Source organism: Nerophis ophidion, linkage group LG01 (assembly GCF_033978795.1).
Source record: "Nerophis ophidion isolate RoL-2023_Sa linkage group LG01, RoL_Noph_v1.0, whole genome shotgun sequence".
NCBI lineage: Eukaryota > Metazoa > Chordata > Actinopteri > Syngnathiformes > Syngnathidae > Nerophis > Nerophis ophidion.
Genome location: NC_084611.1, coordinates 30,399,651 through 30,425,431, shown reverse-complemented (window position 1 = coordinate 30,425,431; position 25,781 = coordinate 30,399,651). Strand labels below are relative to the sequence as shown.

General features: G+C 42.8%; 1 protein-coding gene across 7 annotated transcripts in view; it reads left to right on the top strand.

Moving 5' to 3' along the window:
* Positions 1–7,076: 7,076 nt before the first annotated feature.
* Positions 7,077–25,781, top strand: part of aopep (aminopeptidase O (putative)) — a 200,846-nt gene continuing 182,141 nt past the window's right edge. For 5 of the 7 annotated variants that reach the window (XR_009806800.1, XR_009806805.1, XR_009806802.1 and 2 more), the window contains exons 1-5: positions 7,077–9,104; positions 10,738–10,907; positions 15,753–15,909; positions 16,567–16,726; positions 17,315–17,439. Coding sequence is in view for 4 of the 7 variants with exons in the window: in XM_061900554.1 (XP_061756538.1) it covers positions 8,518–9,104; positions 10,738–10,907; positions 15,753–15,909; positions 16,567–16,726; positions 17,315–17,439 (1,199 nt within the window). In the remaining 3 variants the exon portion in view is untranslated. The remainder of the gene's footprint in view (positions 9,105–10,737; positions 10,908–15,752; positions 15,910–16,566; positions 16,727–17,314; positions 17,440–25,781) is intronic. The other 2 variants (XM_061900585.1, XM_061900545.1) reach the window with 2 other exon arrangements.

Below are 25,781 nucleotides of genomic sequence, written 5' to 3'. Positions count from 1 at the left end.
CATTGTGTACTGGTTTATATTCCCTGATAATGTCGTCATTGTTTTATTTTATTTTTCAGCACGTTGGAAACTCAATAAGGAATTTAATGCATATTTGCATGTTTCTAGCAAGGTTGTTATAGAATGGAAAATAACTACAAAGTCGCGCATCGTATGACGACATAAGCGCCGCCGTAGTATATATATATATATATATATATATATATATATATATATATTTTTTTTTTTTTTTATAATATACATATATATATTATACCAATAATAACTTGCAGATTTAGTATGAGTTAGACTTTCATAGTGAGTAAAAAAACTAACTTGTGTCCTTGCAAACCTTACAAAATATTTGTTTCCATTAAAACTCACATAGATACATTCATCCAGGCATTATAAGTCATTTTGCATGTGTGGTTTAGGAGTTATGTTTAAATAACTGTCATATTGAGTGTGACAGTATACCAGGGGTCCCCAAACTTTTTGACTCGGGGGCCGCATTGGGTTAAAACGGGCTGTGTGTGTGTGTGTGTGTGTGTATATATACCACCTTGTCGTGGTGGAGAGCCTTGCGTGTTCCAATGAACCTGAGAGCGATGCCGTCTGGAGCTTAAGCTCTTGGTAGGTTCAACCATGGCGGTAAGGTCGAGGGTGAGGTTCCAGACGAAGAGCGGCCCAAAAAGTCCTCAACGGCGGAGTGGGCGGATGATGGCAGCGGAGAAAGCTCCACAACGGTCACAAAGGCGGAAGAAGGCTGCAGCAAAGATGGGTCCCCAATTGTCTTGGTCTCCATGCCATTGGACCCTGGCCCTCCCTTTGTCAAGGACAGTGTGGTGGCTGCCTGTGCACCAGCCTCCCCACTTTATAAGATTCCACGCACAGGCGTTCTCCTGAAGGAAGGACTCACCATTACCCAACCCCCCCCCCCCACAAGTCCTATGGCGTTCAGGAAATGGTGACGGAAGCAGGGCAGTGAAGCCTGGGAGTTTCTAGCCACGAACTGGCACATAGGCGGTGGGTGCCTGACTCAGTCGCCTTGCTCTCGGACCGAGGCAGAGAGAGCATCTCGGCAGCAGCACCCATGTCTGAGCAGCCCTATATAGGATCCACTCTGCTCACCCCAGACGGGGAAGGGGCTAGAAAAGGTGCCCTAAAAATAGCCTGCCTCATAAAACCTGACTGGAATACCGCGTCCAGTGGGTTCACCTACAGCGGTCGAAAACAGAAAACAATGAACATTGGAGCATGGAACGTGAGAACACTTATGGACAGTGCCTCCACCAATCGTCCAGAAAGAAAAACTGCTATCATTGCCAGGGAGCTGAAACGGTTCAAGGTCGACATCGCCGCCCTGTCAGAGACCCGCCTGGCTGAGGAGGGGCAACTAAAGGAGGAGAAAGGGGGATATACCTTCTTCTGGAAGGGAAAAGTGGCTGATGAGCCCAGAAACCATGGGGTGGGTTTTGCAATCAAGAATCGGCTCATCTCCCAACTCTCCGAATCTCCAGTTGGCATCAATGAGCGTCTCATGACCTTACGACTGAGTCTCTCAAACGATCAGATGGCCACAGCTGTGAGTGCCTATGCACCAACCTTGGACTCACAAGATGAAGATAAGGAGACCTTTTATGCAACCCTTGACCAGGTTTTATCAAACGTCCCAAAGGAAGACAAGATCCTCCTCCTCGGGGACTTCAATGCCAGGGTCGGCAAGGACCATGAGCTCTGGAAAGGCACCTTGGGCAAAGAGGGTGTTGGGAATGTAAACTCCAATGGAATCCTCCTATTATCTAAATGTGCTGAACACAAGCTCGTGATCACAAACACCTTGTTCCGCCAGAGAAACCGTTACAAAACCTCATGGATGCGTCCCCGATCAAAGTGCTGGCATCTCATTGATTATGTGATAGTCAGGGCCAGAGATCGCAAAGATGTCAACATCACCAGGGCCATGATCAGCGCGGATGAATCCTGGACTGACCACCGCCTCATCCGATCCACCATGAACATCAAGCTGCGGCAGAAAAGGAGAACACAAAGGAAACATCTTTGCCCAAAATTCGACCTCGACAGCCTGCGAGACACAAACAGGGTGCAACTCTTTCAAGACACCCTACTTGAGAGGCTCCCTGAAGAATACCCAGAGGGTGTGGAGGAACACTGGAGGGCTCTCAAAACCACACTTCTTGAGACCAGCAGAGACACCTTTGGCTACAAGACCAGGAAACATCAAGACTGGTTCGACGACAACGATGTCGAAATACAACATCTAATTGACGCCAAAAGGAAAGCCTTCTGCACTTGGCAAAATGACATCAGCTGCATGGCCAAAAGAGAGGCCCACTCCAAGGCAAAGGCACTTGTCCAAAATAGAGTACGAGAGTTGAAGAACCAGTGGTGGTTGGAGAAGGCCCTGGAAATCCAGAGACTTGCAGACTCGGGAGACACCAGGGGTTTCTTTAACGCCACCAAGGCCGTGTATGGGCCCTGCTATCTAGCCCTAAACCCTCTCCGCTCCAAAGATGGACAAACCTTGCTGAAGAACAATGTTGGTATCAGTTCCAGATGGCAAGAACACTTCCAAGAACTCCTGAACCGAAAGACCACAGTCGAGCTCGAAACCATCAACCAGATCCCTCAGTGTCCCATCATGGAGCAGTTGGGTCAACCCCCAACTGAAAATGAGGTCCTGGATGCTGTGAGGAAACTGAGCAACAACAAGGCCTCTGGACCAGATGGGATTCCAGCACAAATCCTCAAGCAAGGAGGACCAAAACTCCTGTGTCACATCCATCGCCTGCTGGGCAAAATCTGGGATGAAGAGGAAATACCGGCTGAGCTCAGGGATGCCCTGGTTGTTACCATCTTCAAAAATGGAGACAAGGCCGACTGTGGCAACTACAGGGGTATCTCCCTCCTGTCGACAACGGGCAAAGTGCTGGCTCGTATATTGGCCAACCGACTACTGCCTCTGTCAGAGAACACCCTACCAGAATCGCAGTTTGGCTTTCGTCCTGCCAGGGGGACCTCCGACATTATTTTTACAGCTCGTCAACTGCAGGAAAAATGTCGGGAGCAACATCTACCTTTGTACATGGCATTCATTGACCTCACAAAGGCCTTTGACTCCATAAACAGAACTGCCCTCTGGTGTGTTTTCTCCAAGATTGGATGCCCAGACAAGTATATAAAGATCTTGCGACTACTCCATGATGACATGACAGCAACCGTAGTCGGCAATGGTGGATTGGAGACACCTCCTTTCAAAGTAGACACTGGTGTTAAACAGGGCTGCATAATCGCACCAACCCTGTTCGCCATCTTCATTTCCACCATCCTCCACCTCACCAGCCAGAACCTACCTGAGGGAGTCAAGCTCATATACAGGACTGAGGGAGGGATATTTAACATCAACAGATTCAGGGCAAAAAGCAAGGTGTTCACATCCTCCATCATGGAGCTCCAGTATGCGGATGACAATGCCCAAGTTGCACACTCCGAAGCGGACCTCCAGGACATCTTAAACGCCTTTGCCAGAGCCTACAGACTCCTGGGACTTGACATAAACATAAAAAAGACCCAAATCCTATACCAACCAGCTCCTGACACACTCCCACAACCCCCCACAATTCATGTGGGAGACAACATCCTGGATAATGTGGATCAATTCGCCTACCTTGGCAGCCTTCTCTCTATAAGAGCTGTCATTGACGCAGAGATTCACCACCGCATCGGGTGTGCCAGTGCAGCCTTTGCCAGGCTGCGGAAGAGGGTTTTTGAAAACCGAGACATCCAGACAAAGACAAAGCTACTTGTCTATCAAGCAGTAGTTCTGCCCACACTGCTCTATGGAGCCGACAGCTGGACCACCTACAGCAGACATCTGAAGGCCCTGGAGCAGTACCACCAACGATGTCTCCGGAAGATCCTCAGGATCGGTTGGGAGAAGAGGCGTACAAATATCAGTGTTCTGAAAGAAGCCAACATCTCCACCATCACCACAACCATCATCCGACATCAACTGAGATGGACAGGCCATGTCATACGCATGCCTTACAACCGCCTTCCAAAGCAAATGCTGTATGGCCAGCTAAAGGAAGGAAAACGTACCCAAGGAGGGCAGATGAAGAGATACAAGAATAACATCAAAATCCACCTGAGAAAGTGTCACTTCAGCCTCAGCAACTGGGAGGGGGTAACCCACCAGAGGAACATGTGGAGCAAGATGGTCCATGAAGGCACAACTCACCTAGAGAAGGACCTCCACCGTGCCGCAGAAACCAAGAGGCAACAGAGAAAGGAGAGATCCACCACCAACACAGCTCCTCACACCACAACCACTACCCAGTCAACCACCCACGCATGCCCCCACTGCGATAAAGTCTGCGGATCCAGGATTGGCCTCTACAACCACCTGAGGACCCACAGATGACCAGACCCACCGACAGGAGGACAATCTTACTCGTCTCGAGTGATCGCCGATGATGATGATATACACATATACATATATATATATATATATATATATATATATATATATATATATATATATATATATGCATACACAAGTCTCCAAAATGTTAACCACCATGTTGCTACAATAAAAAACAAACAACGGAAAATATAAAAAGTGGTACTGTTTTTATATATATAATATATATATATATATGTATATATATATATATATATATGTACATATATGTATATGGATATATACACAGTATATATACACAGTATGTATACATATATGTTTATATATGTATATAGATGGTCCTTGCGCACTAATTGACTGAAAGAGCGCGCACTTGCCGCTGATAATGTCAAGTTTTTGATGGGAAAATGCCTTTTTCGACAATATGATTTGCCTGAGCGACAACGAGAGTAAAATGGATTAGAAAGGACAGATTTAAAAAAAATTCACATTTAAAATAAAATATTTTGATTATTTTTTTTTTTAACTTGGGATTTCCCACGGGCCGGATTTTGGACGCTGCCGGGCCGTATACGGCCCGCGGGCATTATTTTGGGGACCCCTGCAGTATACTGTCAGAGTGAGTAAAACCTATTTTTTGTATTTGCAAACCTTACAAAAAAATGTTTTTCTAGTAAAACTCACACAGATTCAATATTACAGGCATTTTTAGACAGATTGCATGTTTGGTTTTGGAGTTATGTTTATATAAGTTTCATATTTAGTATGATACTTATACTGTCATAGTGAGTAAAAAACAACTAACTTGTGTCTTTGCAAACCATACAAAAGATATTTTTTCTTGTAAAACTAACAAAGGTACATTTGTCCAGGCATTATTAGCCATTTTGCGTGTGTTGTTTAGGAGTTATGTTTAAATAACTGCCATATTGAGTGTGGCAGTATACTGTCATAGTGAGTAAAAACTAATATTTGTAAATGCAAACCTTACAAAAACAACTGATTCTAGTAAAACTCACATAGATACAATATTACAGGCGACATCTGTTAAAAATATAAAACAGAGCGATTATCTTTCATTAATTTAGTTTTTAAGTTTGTTATTAAGTTCGATGTAATTCCAATCTAATATATTTGCAAATTGCCAATGTTAGACTATAAATCAGGGGTAGGGAACCTATGGCTCTAGAGCCAGATGTGGCTCTTTTGATGACTGCACCTGGCTCCCAGATAAATCTTAGCTGACATTGCTTAACGCGATGAGTAATGAATAATTCCGCTGGTAATCACAGTTAAAAATAACGTTCAAAATATAAAACATTCTCATACATTTTAATCCATCCATCTGTTTTCTACCGCATCTGTTCAAGAAGTGGCATTAATGGTAAGAAGTATTTTATTTATCATCAGTGAGTTTCCGGATAAAAATGTTATTAAAAAGAATAAAAGACTTATTATGTGGAGATCCGTCACTTTTTTTCTGTTTGTGCTTCTTTGTTTTGTATTTACCTCCCATCAGGGCTCTTATTTGGTTTCCATTTCCTGCTTGTCCCACGGGGCGCTGTTTTTTTCCCCTCACCTGCTGTTGATGGGCAGCCGGCCCACACCTGCTGCCAATCAGCATGTTTCTATTTATGCTTGTCTCGCGCGCTCCTCAGGGCTCCAAGATTGACTATTGTTTAGAACAGTACATGCAAGACTGCTTCATTCTCCTCTATTGATGATATTAAAAGTATCTTCTTACCTGCTCATCGCTCTCCTGGTTCCTGCATCTTGGGGTCGCTACTACTGCTGCCATGCTAGTTTGTGACATATAATACTCTATAAATGTTGGTCTTACTTAAAAATGCAGACATTTCGTTGAATTCAGTGTTAAAAAAATATTATGTGGCTCTCAGGGAAATACATTTTAGAATATTTGGCTTTAATGACTCTCTCAGCCAAAAAAGTTCCCAACCCCTGATATAAATCAGCGGTTCTCAAATGGGGGTACGCGTACCCCTGGGGGTACTTGAAGGTATGCCAAGGGGTACGTGAGATTTTTTAGAAATATTCTAAAAATAACTACAATTCAAAATTATATATTTATTGAATAATACTGCAAAAAAATACAAATGTTAGTTGATAAACTGTGAAAAGAAATGCAACAATGCAATATTCAGTGTTGACAGCTAGATTTTTTGTGGTCAGGTTCCATAAATATTGATGTTAAAGATTTCTTATTTTTTTGTGAAGAAATGTTTAGAATGAAGTTCATGAATCCAGATGGATCTCTATTACAATCCCCAAAGAGGGCACGTTAAGTTGATGATTACTTCTATGTGTAGAAATCTTTATTTATAAGTGAATCACGTGTTTATTTTTCAACAAGTTTTTAGTTATTTTTATATCTTTTTGTTCCAAATAGTTCAAGAAAGACTGGTATACATATAAATAAATCAGAAACTGATGACATAGTGCTGTATTTTACTTCTGTATCTCTTTTTTCCAACCAAAAATGCTTTGCTCTGATTAGGGGGTACTTGAATTAAAAAAATGTTCACAGGGGGTACATCACTGAAAAAAGGTTGAGAACCACTGCTATAAATGGTTGAAAGACGTGTAGAACTACAAATATGTCCGCGTTGCTGACAATCTACGTCATCACCAATCGACTTGTTTGACGGTGTGTTTCCGGGGCGCATGGTATGTTTACAACCTCTCGTCCTGTCGTGTTCTTACATTTTATCCGCTCCTATTTCAAACGCAAGGCACTGGAAAAACACATTAAAGTCATGGTCACGTCATAACTCAGCAAAAGTGTTATTTGTGGTTTCAAAGTTAGCGAAACGGTGCTCACCCTTCAGCACCGCGCGTGCCTTAATGTCAAGACGCTAACTCACAAAGTACCTTTTTTTTTCTGCCACACTAGTATGTAACATTTTAGTCATTTAACACAATAGAATGTGACATTTTAGTCATTTAACACAATAGTATGTGACATTTTGGTCATTTAAAGGCCTACTGAAACGAGATTTTCTTATTTAAACGGGGATAGCAGGTCCATTCTATGTGTCATACTTGATCATTTTGCGATATTGCCATATTTTTGCTGAAAGGATTTAGTAGAGAACATCCACGATAAAGTTTGCAACTTTTGGTCGCTAATAAAAAAGCCTTGCCTGTACTGGAAGTAGCAGACGATGTGCGCGTGACGTCACAGGTTGTAGAGCTCCTCACATCTGAACATTGTTTACAATCATGGCCTCCAGCAGCTAGAGCGATTCGGACCGAGAAAGCGACAATTTCACCATTAATTTGAGTGAGGATGAAAGATTCGTGAATGATGAAATTTAGAGTGAAGGACTAGAAGAAAAATAAAAGGTGATTGCATTGGGAGCGATTCAGATGTTATTAGACACATTTACTAAGATAATTCTGGGAAATCCCTTATCTGCTTATTGTGTTGCTAGTGTTTTAGTGAGATTATATAGTACCTGAAAGTGGTAAGGATTGTGGCCACGGGTGTGTTGACGCCAGAGTCTCTGAGGGAAGACACGGCTGCTGCAGCAGGACGGAAGCTCCGCTGATGTCTCCGGTAAGAGGCGACTTATTACCACAATTTTCTCACCAAAAACTGTTGGTTGACATGTGGTCGGGATCCATGTTCGTTTGACCGCTCTGATCCATAGTAAAGCTTGATCTTCAGGAATTTTAAACAAGGAAACACCGGCTGTGTTTGTGTGGCTAAAGGCTAAAGCTTCCCACCTCCATCTTTCTTCTTTGACTTCTCCATTATTAATTGAACAAATTGCAAAAGATTCAGCAACACAGATGTCCAGAATACTGTGTAATTATGCGATTAAAGCAGACTACTTATAGCTTGGATCGGGCTGGAAAATAATGTCCGCTATAACCGGTGACGTCAAACGCACGCGTCATCATACCGTGACGTTTTCAACACGACACTTCGCGGGAAATTTTAAATTGCAATTTAGTAATCTAAAAAGGCCGTTTTGGCATGTGTTGCAATGTTAAGATTTCATCATTGATATACAAACTATCAGACTGCGTGGTCGGTAGTAGTAGGTTTCAGTAGGCCTTTAAACAAACATATGGATAACATGGAGCAAAATGTGGACCCCACCCCTGATACAGATGACCTTCCACTTTGTGCCAATACAAAGCACATTCTAGTCAGACACTATGCATTGGACCTGACTGTTCATTTTCGTAGGAAAGTAATAAGTGGCAGTGTGGTTCTCTTCCTGGAACCTGTAGCTCCTGCAGAGCATACAATTAATTCAGCAGCCCCACAAGCTGATAACATTGAGTCTTCATCTCATAGTGATTTCACTTTAGTGCTGGACTGCTGTGACCTCAATGTGTCAAAGGTCGAGCCAGTCGATGTGGCACCCTTGTCAGTCGCCTTCCCAGGGGTCTGCACTGATGACCTCATCCACAAGCTGGCTTCTATGCCTTCCGCTGACTGGAGGCAGCAGCAGGAGCTTTTCTCCGAGTGCAGCCGTGCCCCCGCCGAGCAGGATGACGGTTCTGTGCGATTTTGCACAGACCGCTGGAGTCTGCAGGTTTGGAAGCAGGGGGTCTCCTCCCCGCGGGAGTTCCCACGGGCTCTCAGGATCTGCTATGAAACGAGGCCGACAGGTAGCTCCATCCGGTGGACCAAGGACCAGGATGACAGGTCGGTAAACAGTCTAATAATAATCTCACGTTGTCATCTGATTTACAAACCCCGTTCCCACATGAGTTGGGAAATTGTGTTAGATGTAAATATAATCAGAATTCAATGATTTGCGAATCCTTTTCAACCCATATTCAATTAAATATGCTACAAAGACAACATATTTGATGTTCAAACTGATAAAAAAAATTTTTTTTTGCAAAAAATCATTAACTTTAGAATTTGATGCCAGTAACACGTGACAAAGAAGTTGGGAAAGGTGGCAATATATACCGATAAATTTGAGGAATGCTCAACAAATACTTATTTTGAACATCTCACAGGTGTGCAGGCTAATTGGGAACAGGTGGGTGCCATGATTGGGTATAAAATCAGCTTCCCAAAAAATGCTCAGTCTTTCACAAGAAAGGATGGGGCGAGGTACACCCCTTTGTCCACAACTGCATGAGCAAATGGTCGAACAGTTTAAGAACAACGTTTCTCAAAGTGCAAATGCAAGAAATGTAGGGATTTCAACATCTACGGTCCGTAATATCATCAAAAGGTTCAGAGAATCTGGTGAAATCACGTAAGCGGCATGGCCGGAAACCAACATTGAATGACCGTGACCTTCTATCCCTCGGCACTGTATCAAAAACCGACATCAATCTCTAAAGGATATCACCACATGGGCTCAGGAACACTTCAGAAAACCACTGTCACTAAATACAGTTAGTCGCTACATCTGTAAGTGCAAGTTAAAGCTCTACTATGCAAAGCGAAAGCCATTTATCAACAACATCCAGAAACTCCGCCGGCTTCTCTGGGCCCGAAATCATCTAGGATGGACTGATGCAAAGTGCAAAAGTGTTCTGTGGTCTGACGAGTCTACATTTGAAATTGTTTTTGGAAATATTCGACATTGTGTCATCTGGACCAAAGGGGAAGCAAACCATCCAGACTGTGATGGTATGGGGATGCATTAGTGCCCAAGACATGGGTAACTTACACATCTGTGAAGGCACCATCAATGCTGAAAGGTACATACAAGTTTTGGAACAACATGTGCTGCCATCTAAGCGCCGTCTTTTTCATGGACGCCCCTGCCTATTTCAGCAAGACAATGCCAAGCCACATTCAGCATGTGTTACAACAGCATGGCTTCGTAAAAAAAAAAGAGTGCTTGTACTTTTCTGGCCCGCCTGCAGTCCAGACCTGTCTCCCATCCTAAAATGTGTGGCGCATTATGAAGCGTAAAATACGACAGCGGAGACCCCGGACTGAAGCTCTACATGAAACAAGAATGGGAAAGAATTCCATTTTCAAAGCTTCAACAATTAGTTTCCTCAGTTCCCAAACGTTTATTGAGTGTTGTTTAAAGAAAAGGTGATGTGACACAGTGGTGAGCATGTCCTTTCCCAACTACTTTGGCACATGTTGCAGCCATTACATTCTAAGTTAATTATTATTTGCAAAAAAAAATTAAGTTTATGAGTTCAAACATCAAATATGTTGTCTTTGTTGTGCATTCAATTGAATACGGGTTGAAAAGGATTTGCAACCCATTGTATTCTGTTTATATTTACATCTAACACCATTTCCCAACTCATATGGAGATGGGGTTTGTATATGTTGATTACACTATTCATTCCAGGGCGTGTGTGTACACTGCTGGCTCACCCATCAACAACAGAGCGCTTTTCCCCTGCCAGGAGCCGCCTGTTGCCATGTCAACGTGGCAGGCAACAGTGCGGGCCCCCCAGGAGTGTGTGGTCTTGATGAGTGGGGAAGAACAGGTTGCACCTACGGAGGGCGTTGACACAAGTAAGACTTTCTCGTCCTACTGTCACATATTATATATTTATATTCTCATGTGGTATTTAGCAGGCGTTGGTCTACATTTTCCATTAATTTTAAATAGGGAAGTCCGATAATTTCGGACTGACGATATTATCGGCCGATAAATGCTTTAAAATGTAATATCGGAAATTATCGGTATCGGTTTCAAAAAGTAGAATTAATGACTTTTTAAAACCCCGCTCTGTACACGGACGTAGGGAGAAGTACAGAGTGCCAATAAACCTTAAAGGCACTTCCTTTGCGTGCCGGCCCAGTCATATAATATCTACGGCTTTTCACACGCAAAAGTGAATGCATTCATACTTGGTCAACAGACATACAGGTCTCACTGATGGTGGCCGTATAAACAACTTTAACACTGTAATGCCCAGCGGGGCATCACAATAAAATTAGGCATAATAATGTGTTTATTCCACGACTGTATATATCGGTATCGGTTGATATTGGAATCGGTAATTAAGAGTTGGACAATATCGGAATATCGGAAAAAAAGCCATTATGGGACATCTCTAATTTTAAATAATTTTGTTAATGTCCTGTTTCCGTGTCTAGTGTTTCCACGGGGCATTAAAAAGCATTAGACTTGGACAAACTTTATTGATCCACAAGGGAAATGTTCCACACAGTCGCTCAGTTACAAAGGATGGAAAGGATAATGCAGGTATAAAGTAGACTAAAAATGTACTGTAGTAGCAATATAAAATATAACCTATATGTAATATTAATGTAATATTTAAAAGTCATTAAATACATTTAGCCAAAAAAATAGGCTTATTTGGCAAAACAAAGCATTAAATTCAATGTCCCAAGGCATTAAAAAATGCTTTACAATTGCAGGACTGGGCTGATAATTGTAAGTTAAACAATGAAACGTTAAATGAAAAAACCTCAATAACTTTGCCGTCATTTATAAATTGCTACGTCTTTCTGTGTGTTTCCTGTTTTTGGCTGCGACATTCAAACTTGTTAGGTCCGGTCCGAAAACGTGAAAAGAGCTTCTTCAATTGCTTGTATTTAGACAGGTGAAAACCAGCAGTGGTCAATAAAGTGAAGATGGCTGTTGTACAGCAAGCAGTGCGCAAACTATCCGAGTATAAAAGAGGCTTAAATCTTCCTGCAAACAATAAAACTATGCAGTGCAATAGATCCCTATACATTTTTATCAGGAAAAGATTTGTTGAGTGATATCAGGGATTATACGTCGGTTATACGTAGGTCCCATTCTCAGACATATAGAACTATTGTGCTCCAGACGCCATTCTACACGACACAACAGATACAAACTTGAAAATTCATGGGGGTCTACAACTTCTTTGTTTGTGGCTGGGTCAAGGAAATTGGTATCAAGACTCTCCCGGATAAATGATTTGTTTTTGCTCAGGTAAGGTTGCATTTCATGATTTATCTTTGCGTCTTCCGTCCTGTTTGTTGCTGTTGCAGGAGCCGTTTACGAGTTGCTTCTTTTCACAGTCTTTATCAAATTATAACTATATGTGCTGAAAACTTCATTTGATTGCTGCCTTTAGGAAAAACTTAACTCTTAAGTTTTGCTGACATTTGCTTTCTTTTATCTCGACTCGCCGAGTTGGTGTTTTTTGAAAAACTCGTAGCATGCACGTGCTTAATCCAATCAAATTATATCAAGATAATACTTAAAAGGGAAATTATAAACATTAAAATTACAAAACCAAAAACCAGTGAAGTTGGCAAGTTGTGTAATTTGTAGATAAAAACTGAATACAATGACATCAAGTGTTCCTAAGCCCATGTGGTGATATCCTTTACACACTGATGTTGGTTTTTGATGCTGCACCGCCTGATGAATCGAAGTTCACGGGCATTCAATGTTGGTTTTCAGCCTTGCTGCTTACGTGCAGTGATTTATCCAGATTCTCTGAACCTTTTAGTGGTATTACAGACCATAGATTGTGAAATCCCTAAATTCCTTGCAATAGCTGGTTGAGAAATTTCCCGTCCAAAGGCAAAACCTAGTAACTCACTTCTAGCTGATTTTGAGAAAACAAAGGAATACCAATCTATCATGATGCTGTCTTACAAAGATCTACAAAGTCATCAAATGTATAGATGTTTTCTTGAGATTTCATTTTCTTGCCGATTGAGCCATGGATTGAATCTGCTCTCATGAACGTGTGCCCTTTCTCCAGGTATTTTATCACAATCTCGGGTGGGTCCCATTCTGCGTTTGCACATTGGGCAAGAGCCGTGTACAGCGTCCAGTTTTTATTTTGACCTCCACAGTTATCTGCCCAAAAGAGTATGCAAGGGGAAGAATCAAGAACAATACATTTAATGAAGGTGCTTGCAACGTTCTGGGCCAATCTTCCAAATATCCCCTCGTGCCATAATATCACACAATCAGGTTGACCGTCGGCCCCCATTCGTGCAAATGTCTCATTAAAGACAATAAGGCGACTGACAAAGAAGCTCCGATTGGTCCCTTGAGATATTAGGTTTTTCTGTTGTATCTACGCGGTTATGTGGTAGTTGCTAGGTCCTGCCATGCGCGTAACAGCTTACTTACGGAACAAATTACAATATCGCATACACTAATGTAAAGCTATCACCTAGGGACTCAAAAAGTATTATCAGCTCAGTTTTGACCAAAGTTGTGTTACTGGGTTTTTTGCCTTTGGACGGGAGAAATGTTGTTCTTAAACAATTTGCTCACGCATTTGTTCACAAAGTGGTGACCATCGCCCCATCCTTGTTTCTAAATGACTGAGCATTTTATGGAAGCTACTTTTATACCCAATCATGGCACCCACCTGTTCGCAATTAGCCTGTTTACTTTAGGAATGTTCCAATAAGTGTTTGATGGGCAGTCCTCAACTTTCTCAGTCTTTTTTGTCACTTGTGCCAGCTTTTTTGAAACATGTTGCAGGCATCAAATTCCAAATGAGCTAATATTTGCAAAAAATAAAGTTTTCCTGTTCGAATATTAAGTATCTTGTCTTTGCAGTCTATTCACTTGAAAATAAGTTGAAAAGGATTTCCAAATCATTGTATTCTGTTTTTATTTCCGATTTACACAACGTGCCAACTTCACTGGTTTTGGGTTTTGTATGAATCAATCAATCAATCCAAGTTCATTTATATAGCCCTTAATCACAAGTGTCTCAAAGGGCTGCACAAGCCACAACGACATCCTCGGCTCAGATCCCACATCAGGGCAAGAAAAAATTCAACCCAATGGGATACAATGAGAAACCTTGGAGGGGACCGCAGATTGTAGTATTACATAAACTTCACTTCTTCCTGCCTTTCCATTCCTGCTCTTTTACACAGTACTTTTTGGTTTAATAGTGCAAATGTACCCACGTGATGATGTTCCTTAAAGGGGTCATACTAGGATTTGTTTTCTACATTTAAAACATTTCCTTGTGGTGTAAAAAACATGTAATGGCGATTATTTGGTCGAAGTGTTGCATAGATTATGTTTTAAAGAATGTTTTCAAGCCGCTCTCTGGCCATCTCCTCAGGATGCCCTGTTTGTGGGCGGTCTTCTTTTCGTGCCTCCACTTTAAATGTGTCTTCTCTAGCCATCTTTGTTGTAGTTTTTAGCACTCCCGCAGCCTAACTAACAGATTTAGTTCACACTATTGCTAATTTATTTTATAAATGGCAACATCAGAAGATGAATGCCCATGTACAAGCCAGTCTACTCCATGAAAAGAGGTTAGCTAACAAGAAAGCTACTTCGCGTTTGACTATAGCGCAGACTACAATGGTGCACCCGCGCAAAGCAATTTGGGTAGATTAATACCACATATGGGTAATCTGCTGATGTAACAATTGGGGGAAAACAAAATGGGTAAATTCCAAGCTAATCGCTTCCCGGAAGTATGGGGCCTTCCCTCATACTGTTTTATAAATAGCTCCGTCAGGCCTCCATGGTTTAATTTCACAATTTTGAGACTTTTGCAGATCCCAAATACACAACAGCAGGTACCAATAGGTTAGAAAAGTTGGTTATGCTTAAAGGGGGCCCCTTTTCATGTAACTTGTTAATAAGCATGCCTGAAACAAATAAACCACATCGTACCATACATAAGTAGATATCAATCAATCAATCAATCAATGTTTACTTATATAGCCCTATAGTTTAAGTAGGTTCAGGTCTTGGGGAAGAACCAACTATCTTATGTGACACCTATCAATCAATCAATGAATGTTTATTTATATAGCCCTAAATCACAAGTGTCTCAAAGGGCTGCACAAGCCACAACGACATCCTCGGTTCGGATCCCACATCCGGGCTAGGGAAAAACTCAACCCCATGAGACAATGAGAAACCTTGGAGAGGACCGCAGATGTGGGACCCCGCATAAATAACCAAATGAGAAGGTGCCTGGTATTTTAACGTAACATATTATGGTAAGAGTCATTCAAATTACTATAACATATAGAACATGCTATACGTTTACCAAACAATCTGTCACTCCTAATTGCTAAATCTGATGAAATCTTATACGTCTAGTCTCTTACGTGAATGAGCTTATTAATATTATTTGATATTTTACGGTCATGTGTTAATAATTTCACACATAAATTGCTCCTGAGTATAAGTCGCACCCCTGGCCAAACTCTGAAAAAAACTACGACTTATAGTCCGAAAAACACGGTATTTAGCTAAGACTTTTTATTGTATAATAATGGCATCCCCCTGAAATACTGTTTTAAAATCCATATATGCCCAAACCAAAACACTTGCATGACTTGCCTATTTACTGCCCATTAATTTAATCCAAACTTAACCCCTATGACTTTTACAAGCATTTGGTTCCGCAGGTTTCTCAATTTGGCATTACTACGTGACCATGCCCATGCCTGCATCCACCTTCACCTTGGCAGTTGGTCACTGGCAGCAAGTGACTCCAGAGTCTCTTCATGTGTCCTCACGGGGAGGTTCAAGCAGTGAAGTAACTTTTATGCCCCACCCTGGCAGGTATGTCGTTATTAGTTTTAAAAGTGTTTATATTTTTTCCGGCCTGTCTGCATTCCATGACCGTTTCTTTTTTATTCCACCAAACCGGTGGTGAGATTAGGGCACCAAAAATTCCATACATCTTAAATAATCCATGGGGTGTGTGTCTGTAAAGTAGAAGTTTTCATTGTGCTGTATATACACTAGCTTGCTGTGGAGGCAGTGCTTTGGGGTCCCCGTCACACTGCTGTGTCTGCCAATGGTTTCCAGTAAACCTCCTCCTCCTCAGTTTTTCCTCCTGTGGCAGTCCAGCCGTAGCCTACTGCCGGCCTCAGGAATCTCCCACTACAAGGAAGCCCTTTATTTTCAGTGAATGGCTGGGAAGGAAACTTGGATGTGGCTCCGAAACCCTTTTGGAACAGTCCTGATTGGGAGGATAAAGTCAGCGCTGCCTGTTGGATTTAAGAGCGAATACGATTGCATGGTGACACCTTCATATTTTTAGGAGCGGTTTTGAATATATTCCACATTTCCATGGCTTTCATTCCCACGCCTAGAACAAAGAGACACATGGAATGAATATTACACCTCACGCACACTGCGCTCTCTCAATGGGGGAAAAGTATAAAAATACATTTGTTAACCTTGGTTCAACCTTTTCTTTTGAATATGTTACAGTGGAGACCAGGCCCCCTCTAATAATTCACCCATGTTGGACGACAGCTTCCCTTGCTCTCATGGCGACTACCCTTGTCGATTCAAAGAGCGGTCTGTGATATCCCAGCGTGTGATCCCTCATCGCGTGTTCGCCCCGGTCAGCCTGTTGCAGAAAGCCCAGGTGGAAAGCTGTCCTAACTTGACAGAATATATTATATTGAATGGAAAAGTCAACTAAACAACAGTCTGTGTTTGCATCGCTATGGCAACAGTACGACGTGCCAACTCAACTTGAGTCATACATTTTTATGCATGTGTTCAGAGACTTTAAAACGCCCCAAACATTTGCATGCTTTGACCTTTCAATACCCTGTTTGCAAAACCCAATGCTGTTCAGTTTTGTTCAATAAACAAAACTTAGGCAAACTAGAGTTTACCAATCAGCTGCAACCAGCAGAGGTACTGTCAGTCTCACTGAGGTTGCAGTCTAAAGATGTAAAAAACATAACCGGTATTTCATGGGAAGCTGAGCTACATTTAAGCTATTTCCACAACTCGTCCAATACACTTTATTCTGCCTAGTACTACACTGGCATAGAAACAGTAGATCAGAACATTCAACATAACAGATGCATGTGGTGTTGTAGTCATGCTAATTTTAGTAATGAATAAGGGATCAACCAACAGAAAAAATATTTTCTATCAGAATACAAGTGTATTTTATTCTGTTTCTTAAAAATCCCTGTCACTCTCCTCGTCTTCTGTCTAGATCGGAGTCCTCGCACTGTTGCCGCAATGTTTAGCTGCAGCTCACGCCATTTTGGGAGTCCATCCCTTCCCCCGCCTGGATGTTCTCATTGTGCCATCTGGGTTTTCCAGTCTGGGCATGGCCAGGTAAGGAGACGCAATGGTTGTGACTGCATCATTTGGCACAACTGTGCCAGGTAAAAAAAAAAATCCAATACAAGAGCTGGATCAAAAATATTGCCTTTACAAGTATAAATGAATGACTACAATGTATCCCACCTGCAAAAATCTGCAAATAAAGTACAGGAACTTTAAGTTCCTGGAGCCATATACACGATATTGCCAAAAGTATTTGGCCACTTGCCTAGACTCACACATGAACTGCCATCCCTTTCCTAACACATAGGGTTCAATATGATGTCGTTCCACTTTTTGCAGCTATTACAGCTTCAACTCTTCTGGGAAGGCTGTCCACAAGGTTGTGGAGTGTGTTCATAGGAATTTCTGACCATTCTTCCAATAGCGCATTGGTGAGGTCACACACTGATGTTGGTCGAGAAGGCCTGGCTCTCAGTCTCCGTTCTAATTCATCCCAAAGGTGTTCTATCGGGTTCAGGTCAGGACTCTGTGCAGGCCAGTTAAGTTCATCCACACCAGACTTTGTCTTTATGGACCTTGCTTTGTGCACTGATGCACAGTCATGTTGGAAAGGGCCCGTTCCAAACTGTTCCCACAAGGTTGTGAGCATGGAATTGTCCAAAATGTTTGGTACTCTGGAGCATTCAAAGTTCCTTTCACTGGAACTAAGGGGCCAAGCCTAACTCCTGAAAAACTACCCCACACCATAATTCCTCGTCCACCAATTTTCAGACTCTGCACAATGCAGTCCCAAATGTACTGTTTTCCTGGCAACCTCTAAACTCAAACTGGTCTTTTAGATTGCCAGATAGAAAAGCGTGATTCATCACTCCAGAGAAGGCATCTCCACTGCTCTAGCGTCCAGTGGCGACGTGATTTACAGCACTGTATCCGACGCTTTGCATTTAACTTGGTGATGTATGACTTAGATTCAGCTGCTTGGCCATGGAAACCCATTCCATGAAGCTCTCCGTGTACTGTACATGGGCTAGTTGGAAGATCACATGAAGTTTGGAGCTCTGTATTGATTGATTGATTGATACTTTTATTAGTAGATTGCACAGTTAAGTACATATTCCGTACAATTGACCACTAAATGGTAACACCCGAATACGTTTTTCAACTTATTTAAGTCGGGGTCCACGTTAATCAATTCATGGTAGATTCAATTCATGTAGCAACTGACTGTGCAGAAAGTCGGCGACCTCTTTGCACGATGCGCTTCAGCATCCACTGACCCCTCTCTGTCAGTTTGCGTGGCCTACTACTTAGTTGCTGGGTTACTGTCGTTCCCAAACTCTTCCATTGTCTTATAATAAAGCTGACAGTTGACTTTGGAATATTTAGGAGCGAGGAAATTTCATGACTGGATTTGTTGCACAGGAGGCATCCTATGACAGTTCCACGCTGGAAATCACTGAGCTCCGGAGAGCGGCCCATTCTTTCACAAATGTTTGTAGAAACAGTCTCCATGCCTAAGTGCTTGATTTTATACCCCTTTGGCCGGACAAAGTGATTAGGACACCTGATTCTGATCATTAGGATGGGTGGCCAAATACTTTTGGCAATATAGTGTAGTTCCTGGAAATGTGTGTGTTGTGTTGCCACCGCATTTCAGAGTTCAGTGTAGTTTATACAAATGAGGCTGATGACGCACAGTACAGTATGGATGAGCAGTACAGTATATTTCTACACTGTTACCATGCAAATACACGGACAAGAATAGGTCATATTTCTTTTACTAAAGTGTAAGTAAATACAATACGAAGCAATTGTATACAAAACAATGTGACTTAAAAACAAAGTGCACCAGATTTTACATAAAAATTCAGGCGTCCAAAGTGTTTCAGTAAATAATGAATTCATAAGGGTCACGTGATTCCTTAAGATCCATTACAGCTCTTAATAACAATAAATACAGAATAATTGCCAGTGTTTATCTCACAGGGAGAACAGGGGCGGTATGGCTTGGTTGGTAGAGCGGCCGTGGCAGCAACTTGAGGGTGCCGAGTTCGATCCCCGCTTCTGTCATCCGAGTCACTGCCGTTGTGTCCTTGAGCAAGACACTATACCCACCTGCTACCTGTGCTGCCCACAACGGTTTAAATGTAGCTTAAAGATGTACATAATGGGTTTCACTATGTAAAGCGCTTTGAGTCACTGAAAAAAAGCTCTATATAAATACAATTCACTTCACTTCACAACTATATCTACACGGGTAGTTTTTGTTGGAAGCACTGGGGCAATGCTGCCTCTAAGGTGCACGCCTGCGCAATTGTGCACTGCTCAGGCATCTTCTGCGCAGAACAAATCTATGCCTTGCACAATATCAAATATCATCAGAACTTTAAACAAAATAAACAACAATTTTTTCGGTAGGATTTTTGCAGTGGAACTGTGAGTAACCAGGTGACAACAAGCGGCCAAAAGAGATAAAACTTTTTCCGTCAATACTGTTCAACTATTGTGACATCTGTCGAGACGCTTTAAGGAGGACAGGAATTCCATCTATCACTTTATTGAGTAACACAGTTTTTTGTCGGCCGCAACCACACCAAAAATGTATAATATAGTAAAAAACTTCTATCTCGCCAAACTGGTCATTGTCTGCCGTACAAATCAGACCAAAACCAACTCTTTGTCATCTGTCATATCAACAGCAGCCACTTGCACTTTCTCACTTGCACCAACACACTCACCCATGGCGCTAAGCCCAGTAGTGTGTTTATGCCCACACAAAAAGTCAGGCAACTCCAACACCACACAAGTGTTAATTCCAGGTCTTTACGCTATGACTCGCCAATCAGATGTGTGTTTATTCTATTGTAATTTATTAAGAATGTTAATTTATGGATAATAATCATGAAATAATGTTACTAAATTACGGAAATGTTCCAAAAAAGATTTTACAGACAGAAAGTTACAGAAATGTACACTTAATCCCATGCATACATCGGATTGTGCACCATGAGAATGTTTTAAGGGGAACTAAATGTGATTTCTGAAAGGTGTACATATTCTTTTAAAAGCAAGACCCCACCCAGTCATAGAATACTTGTACATAGCTTATGAAAAGCAAGATTTTTTTGGGTTATTTTCGTTGTAAGTGGGCCAAGTCACTTATTTTCATGAATAACTTCACGAAAATGACTGCTGTCATTTGATTATAATAATAAGACATTTGAGTTGTAATGTCAAATTTGAGACAGGTGTGCTGATGGTATGGCCCCAGTGTGCACGTCTAATGTTGTTCACATGTGCTCCACTGAATGCCCAGGGAGTTTTTGCGTTTGCTCACACACATGAAAAATTAGACGGAACATTGCACAAGGGGAGACTTCATTTGCCCTGGTAAATGGGAACATTCCTGTAAATGTTCCTGTGGTGAAAAAAGGCCTAGGGAAGACCGTATACTATTGTAACACTATAACCTACTTTAATTACTATTAAGACATAGTTTTGTTACACAGAAGTTTATTGTGCCCTTTTTACGTTCTGGATAATGTGTGCTGTATATGTATATGTGTGTATATATATATATATATATATATATACATATACATATACATATATATATATATATATATATATATATATATATATATATATATATATATATATATATATATATATATATATATATATACCTGGGAGGTCACGGTATGAACATTTCTTATCACGGTTACCATTATTATTGCAGTATTTTTAAATGTGTTACATTTTTCAAAGAGTACTTATACTGGAATCTATTAACCAGGTTTTATTTAAAAAAAAACAACAACGCATAAAAAATTATATTCTTTGTAGGAGAAACATTATTGTAGATAAAACTGGGTTTCATTTACCTCAAGTAGTAATCGAATGTGCATATGAAAGCAACACAAACATAAACAAAGTAATATGACATACAAAATAATAACATCAATAAATAAAAATAAATTTTAGAATTGTGCAAGACGGCCCCTGATGGCTAAAAGACGCAACTGCACTTTTTGTCCATATAGATAAAAATACTGTTCATATATGTGATCGAGTCTTACACATAGAGCTGAATGAAATATAGCAAAACTAATAATCAAGATTATTTTTTATCAATATTGAAATCATGATTATTAATCACGTTTATTTATTGTTAGGTAAAACAGTGTTGGGCTGGGGTGTGAACGCGATGTCATCATGTAATTTGTAATGTGTAATGAAAAGGCTATAGATAAACGTTATCAATATATTTAAAGACAAATATTTGTGTTTTTGTTCATTAATTCTTTCAACGTGTCAGCTTTTTCTCATTACATGATACATTTATCTTTTTTTTACAATTTGAGAGGTATTTTTTGTAAGTTATGTACATTTTGTGTTTATTGACATGTACTAAATATATGTACATGAACATGCTGTATCAGGACAGCTCCATTAGGAGTTTGAGCAGAAATTGCTCTGTAGGAATTAACTATACGTCAAAAAACATTAACACAATGCTTTGTCACATTGTTTTTTAAAGTAATATATTTATGAAATGCAAAAAAAAACCTTCAAGAAGTGTAAAAACCCATGATGTTTACTTTTTGATGTCAATATCAAACAGAAAGCAGTTTTGCTAATGAAGATGAACTCTAATAAACAAGCTTTGTTCTACAACAACACCATGTGGTTCAGTGCAACAGTTTAACCCAAAAAAAACAAAAACAGAAGTGATACCTCGGACATCTAATACACAATCTTCGTGCCTCACTGCCAACTTAGCGTGTTAACACTGCCCAGCCTGCGTTCAAGTCGATGAGATGACAACACATAGCAGGTCCATTCTATGTGTCATACTTGGTCATTTCGCGATATTGCCATATTTTTGTTGAAAGGATTTAGTAGAGAACATCGCCGATAAAGTTCGCAACTTTTGGTCGCTAATAAAAAAGCCTTGCTTTTACCGGAAGTAGCAGACGATGACGTCACCGGTGTGAGGGCTCCTCACATCTTCACATTGTTTATAATGGGAGCCTCCAGCAGCAAGAGCTATTCAGACCGAGAAAGCGACAATTTCCCCATTAATTTGAGCGAGGATGAAAGATTCGTGGCTGAGGATATTGATAGCAAAGCACTAGAAAAAAAAAAAAAAAAAAAAAAAAAGGCTATTGCATTGGGAGTGACTCAGATGTTTTTAGACACAATTACTAGGATAATTCTGGGAAATCCCTTACCTTTCTATTGTGTTGCGAGTGCAGGGTTTCCCACACATTCATTTATTTATTTTTTTTGTTTGTTTTTTTCGGCTTTTGACTCCTCTCTGAGCTGCAACCTTATCGTGGTAGAGGAGTTTGCGTGTCCCAATGATCCTAGGAGCTATGTTGTCCGGGGGCATAAAGCCCCCTGGTAGAGTCTCCCAAGGCAAACAGGTTCTAGGTGAGGGATCAGACAAAGAGCAGCTCGAAGACCTTTATGAAGAAGAAAAATCATGGACCCAGATTTCCCTCGCCCGGACGCGGGTCACCGGGGCCCCCCTCTGGAGCCAGGCCCGGAGGTGGGGCACGATGGCGAGCGCCTGGTGGCCGGGCCTGTTCCCATGGGGCCCGGCCGGGCACAGCCCGAAGAGGCAACGTGGGTCACCCCTCCAATGGGCTCACCACCCATAGCAGGGGCCATAGAGGTCGGGTGCAATGTGAGCTTGGCGACAGCCGAAGGCAGGGCACTTGGCGGTCCGATCCTCGGCTACAGAAGCTAGCTCTTGGGACGTGGAACGTCACGTCACTGGGGGGGAAAGAGCCTGAGCTATTACGCGAAGTCGAGAAATTCCGGCTGGATATAGTCGGACTCACTTCGACGCACAGCAAGGGCTCTGGAACCACTTCTCTTGAGAGGGATTGGACCCTCTTCCACTCTGGCGTTGCCGGCAGTGAGAGGCGACGGGCTGGGGTGGCAATTCTTGTTTCCCCCCGGCTCAAAGCCTGTACGTTGGAGTTCAACCCGGTGGACGAAAGGGTAGCCTCCCTCCGCCTTCGGGTGGGGGGACGGGTCCTGACTGTTGTTTGTGCTTATGCACCAAACAGCAGTTCAGAGTACCCACCCTTTTTGGGAACACTCGAGGGAGTACTGGAAAGTGCTCCCCCGGGTGATTCCCTTGTCCTACTGGGAGACTTCAACGCTCACGTTGGCAGCGACAGTGAAACCTGGAGAGGCGTGATTGGGAAGAGTGGCCGCCCGGATCTGAACCCGAGTGGTGTTTTGTTATTGGACTTTTGTGCTCGTCACAGTTTGTCCATAACAAACACCATGTTCAAACATAAGGGTGTCCATATGTGCACTTGGCACCAGGACACCTTAGGCCGCAGTTCCATGATCGACTTTGTAGTTGTGTCATCGGATTTGCGGCCTCATGTTTTGGACACTCGGGTGAAGAGAGGGGCGGAGCTTTCTACCGATCACCACCTGGTGGTGAGTTGGCTGCGATGGTGGGGGAGGATGCCGGACAGACCTGGGAGGCCCAAACGCATTGTGAGGGTCTGCTCGGAACGTCTGGCAGTCTCCTGTCAGACAAAGTTTCAATTCCCACCTCCGGAAGAACTTTGAACATGTCACGAGGGAGGTGCTGGACATTGAGTCCGAGTGGACCATGTTCTGCACCTCTATTGTCGAGGCGGCAGATCGGAGCTGTGGCCGCAAGGTAGTTGGTGCCTGTCGGGGCGGCAATCCTAAAACCCCTTGGTGGACACCAGCGGTGAGGGATGCCGTCAAGCTGAAGAAGGAGTCCTATCGGGTCCTTTTGGCTCATAGGACTCCGGAGGCAGTGGACAGGTACCGACAGGCCAAGCGGTGTGCAGCTTCAGCGGTCGCGGAGGCAAAAACTCGGACATGGGAAGAGTTCGGGGAAGCCATGGAAAACGACTTCCGCACGGCTTCGAAGCGATTCTGGACCACCGTCCGCCGCCTCAGGAAGGGGAAGCAGTGCACTATCAACACCGTGTATGGTGCGGATGGTGTTCTGCTGACCTCGACTGCGGATGTTGTGGATAGGTGGAAGGAATACTTTGAAGACCTCCTCAATCCCACCAACACGTCTTCCTATGAGGAAGCAGTGCCTGGGGAATCTGTGGTGGACTCTCCTATTTCTGGGGCTGAGGTCGCTGAGGTAGTTAAAAAGCTCCTCGGTGGCAAGGCCCCAGGGTGGACGAGACGAGTTCCTTAAGGCTCTGGATGCTGTGGGGCTGTCTTGGTTGACAAGACTTTGCAGCATCGCGTGGACATCGGGGGCGGTACCTCTGGATTGGCAGACCGGGGTGGTGGTTCCTCTCTTTAAGAAGGGGTACCGGAGGGTGTGTTCCAACTATCGTGGGATCACACTCCTCAGCCTCCCCGGTAAGGTTTATTCAGGTGTACTGGAAAGGAGGCTACGTCGGATAGTCGAACCTCGGATTCAGGAGCAACAATGTGGTTTTTGTCCTGGTCGTAGAACTGTGGACCAGCTCTATACTCTCGGCAGGGTTCTTGAGGGTGCATGGGAGTTTGCCCAACCAGTCTACATGTGCTTTGTGGACTTGGAGAAGGCATTCGACCGTGTCCCTCGGGAAGTACTGTGGGGAGTGCTCAGAGAGTATGGGGTATCGGACTGTCTTATTGTGGCGGTCCGTTCCCTGTACGATCAGTGCCAGAGCTTGGTCCGCATTGCTGGCAATAAGTCGAACACATTTCCAGTGAGGGTTGGACTCCGCCAAGGCTGTCCTTTGTCACCGATTCTGTTCATAACTTTTATGGACAGAATTTCTAGGCGCAGTCAAGGCGTTGAGGGGTTCCGGTTTGGTAACCGCAGGATTAGGTCTCTGCTTTTTGCAGATGATGTGGTCCTGATGGCTTCATCTGACCGGGATCTTCAGCTCTCGCTGGATCGGTTCGCAGCCGAGTGTGAAGCGACCGGAATGAGAATCAGCACCTCCAAGTCCGAGTCCATGGTTCTCGCCCGGAAAAGGGTGGAGTGCCATCTCCGGGTTGGGGAGGAGACCCTGCCCCAAGTGGAGGAGTTCAAGTACCTAGGAGTCTTGTTCACGAGTGAGGGAAGAGTGGATCGTGAGATCGACAGGCGGATCGGTGCGGCGTCTTCAGTAATGCGGACGTTGTACTGATCTGTTGTGGTGAAGAAGGAGCTGAGCCAGAAGGCAAAGCTCTCAATTTACCGGTCGATCTACGTTCCCATCCTCACCTATGGTCATGAGCTTTGGGTCATGACCGAAAGGATAAGATCACGGGTACAAGCGGCCGAAATGAGTTTTCTCCGCCGTGTGGCGGGTCTCTCCCTTAGAGATAGGGTGAGAAGCTCTGCCATCCGGGAGGGACTCAAAGTAAAGCCGCTGCTCCTTCACATCGAG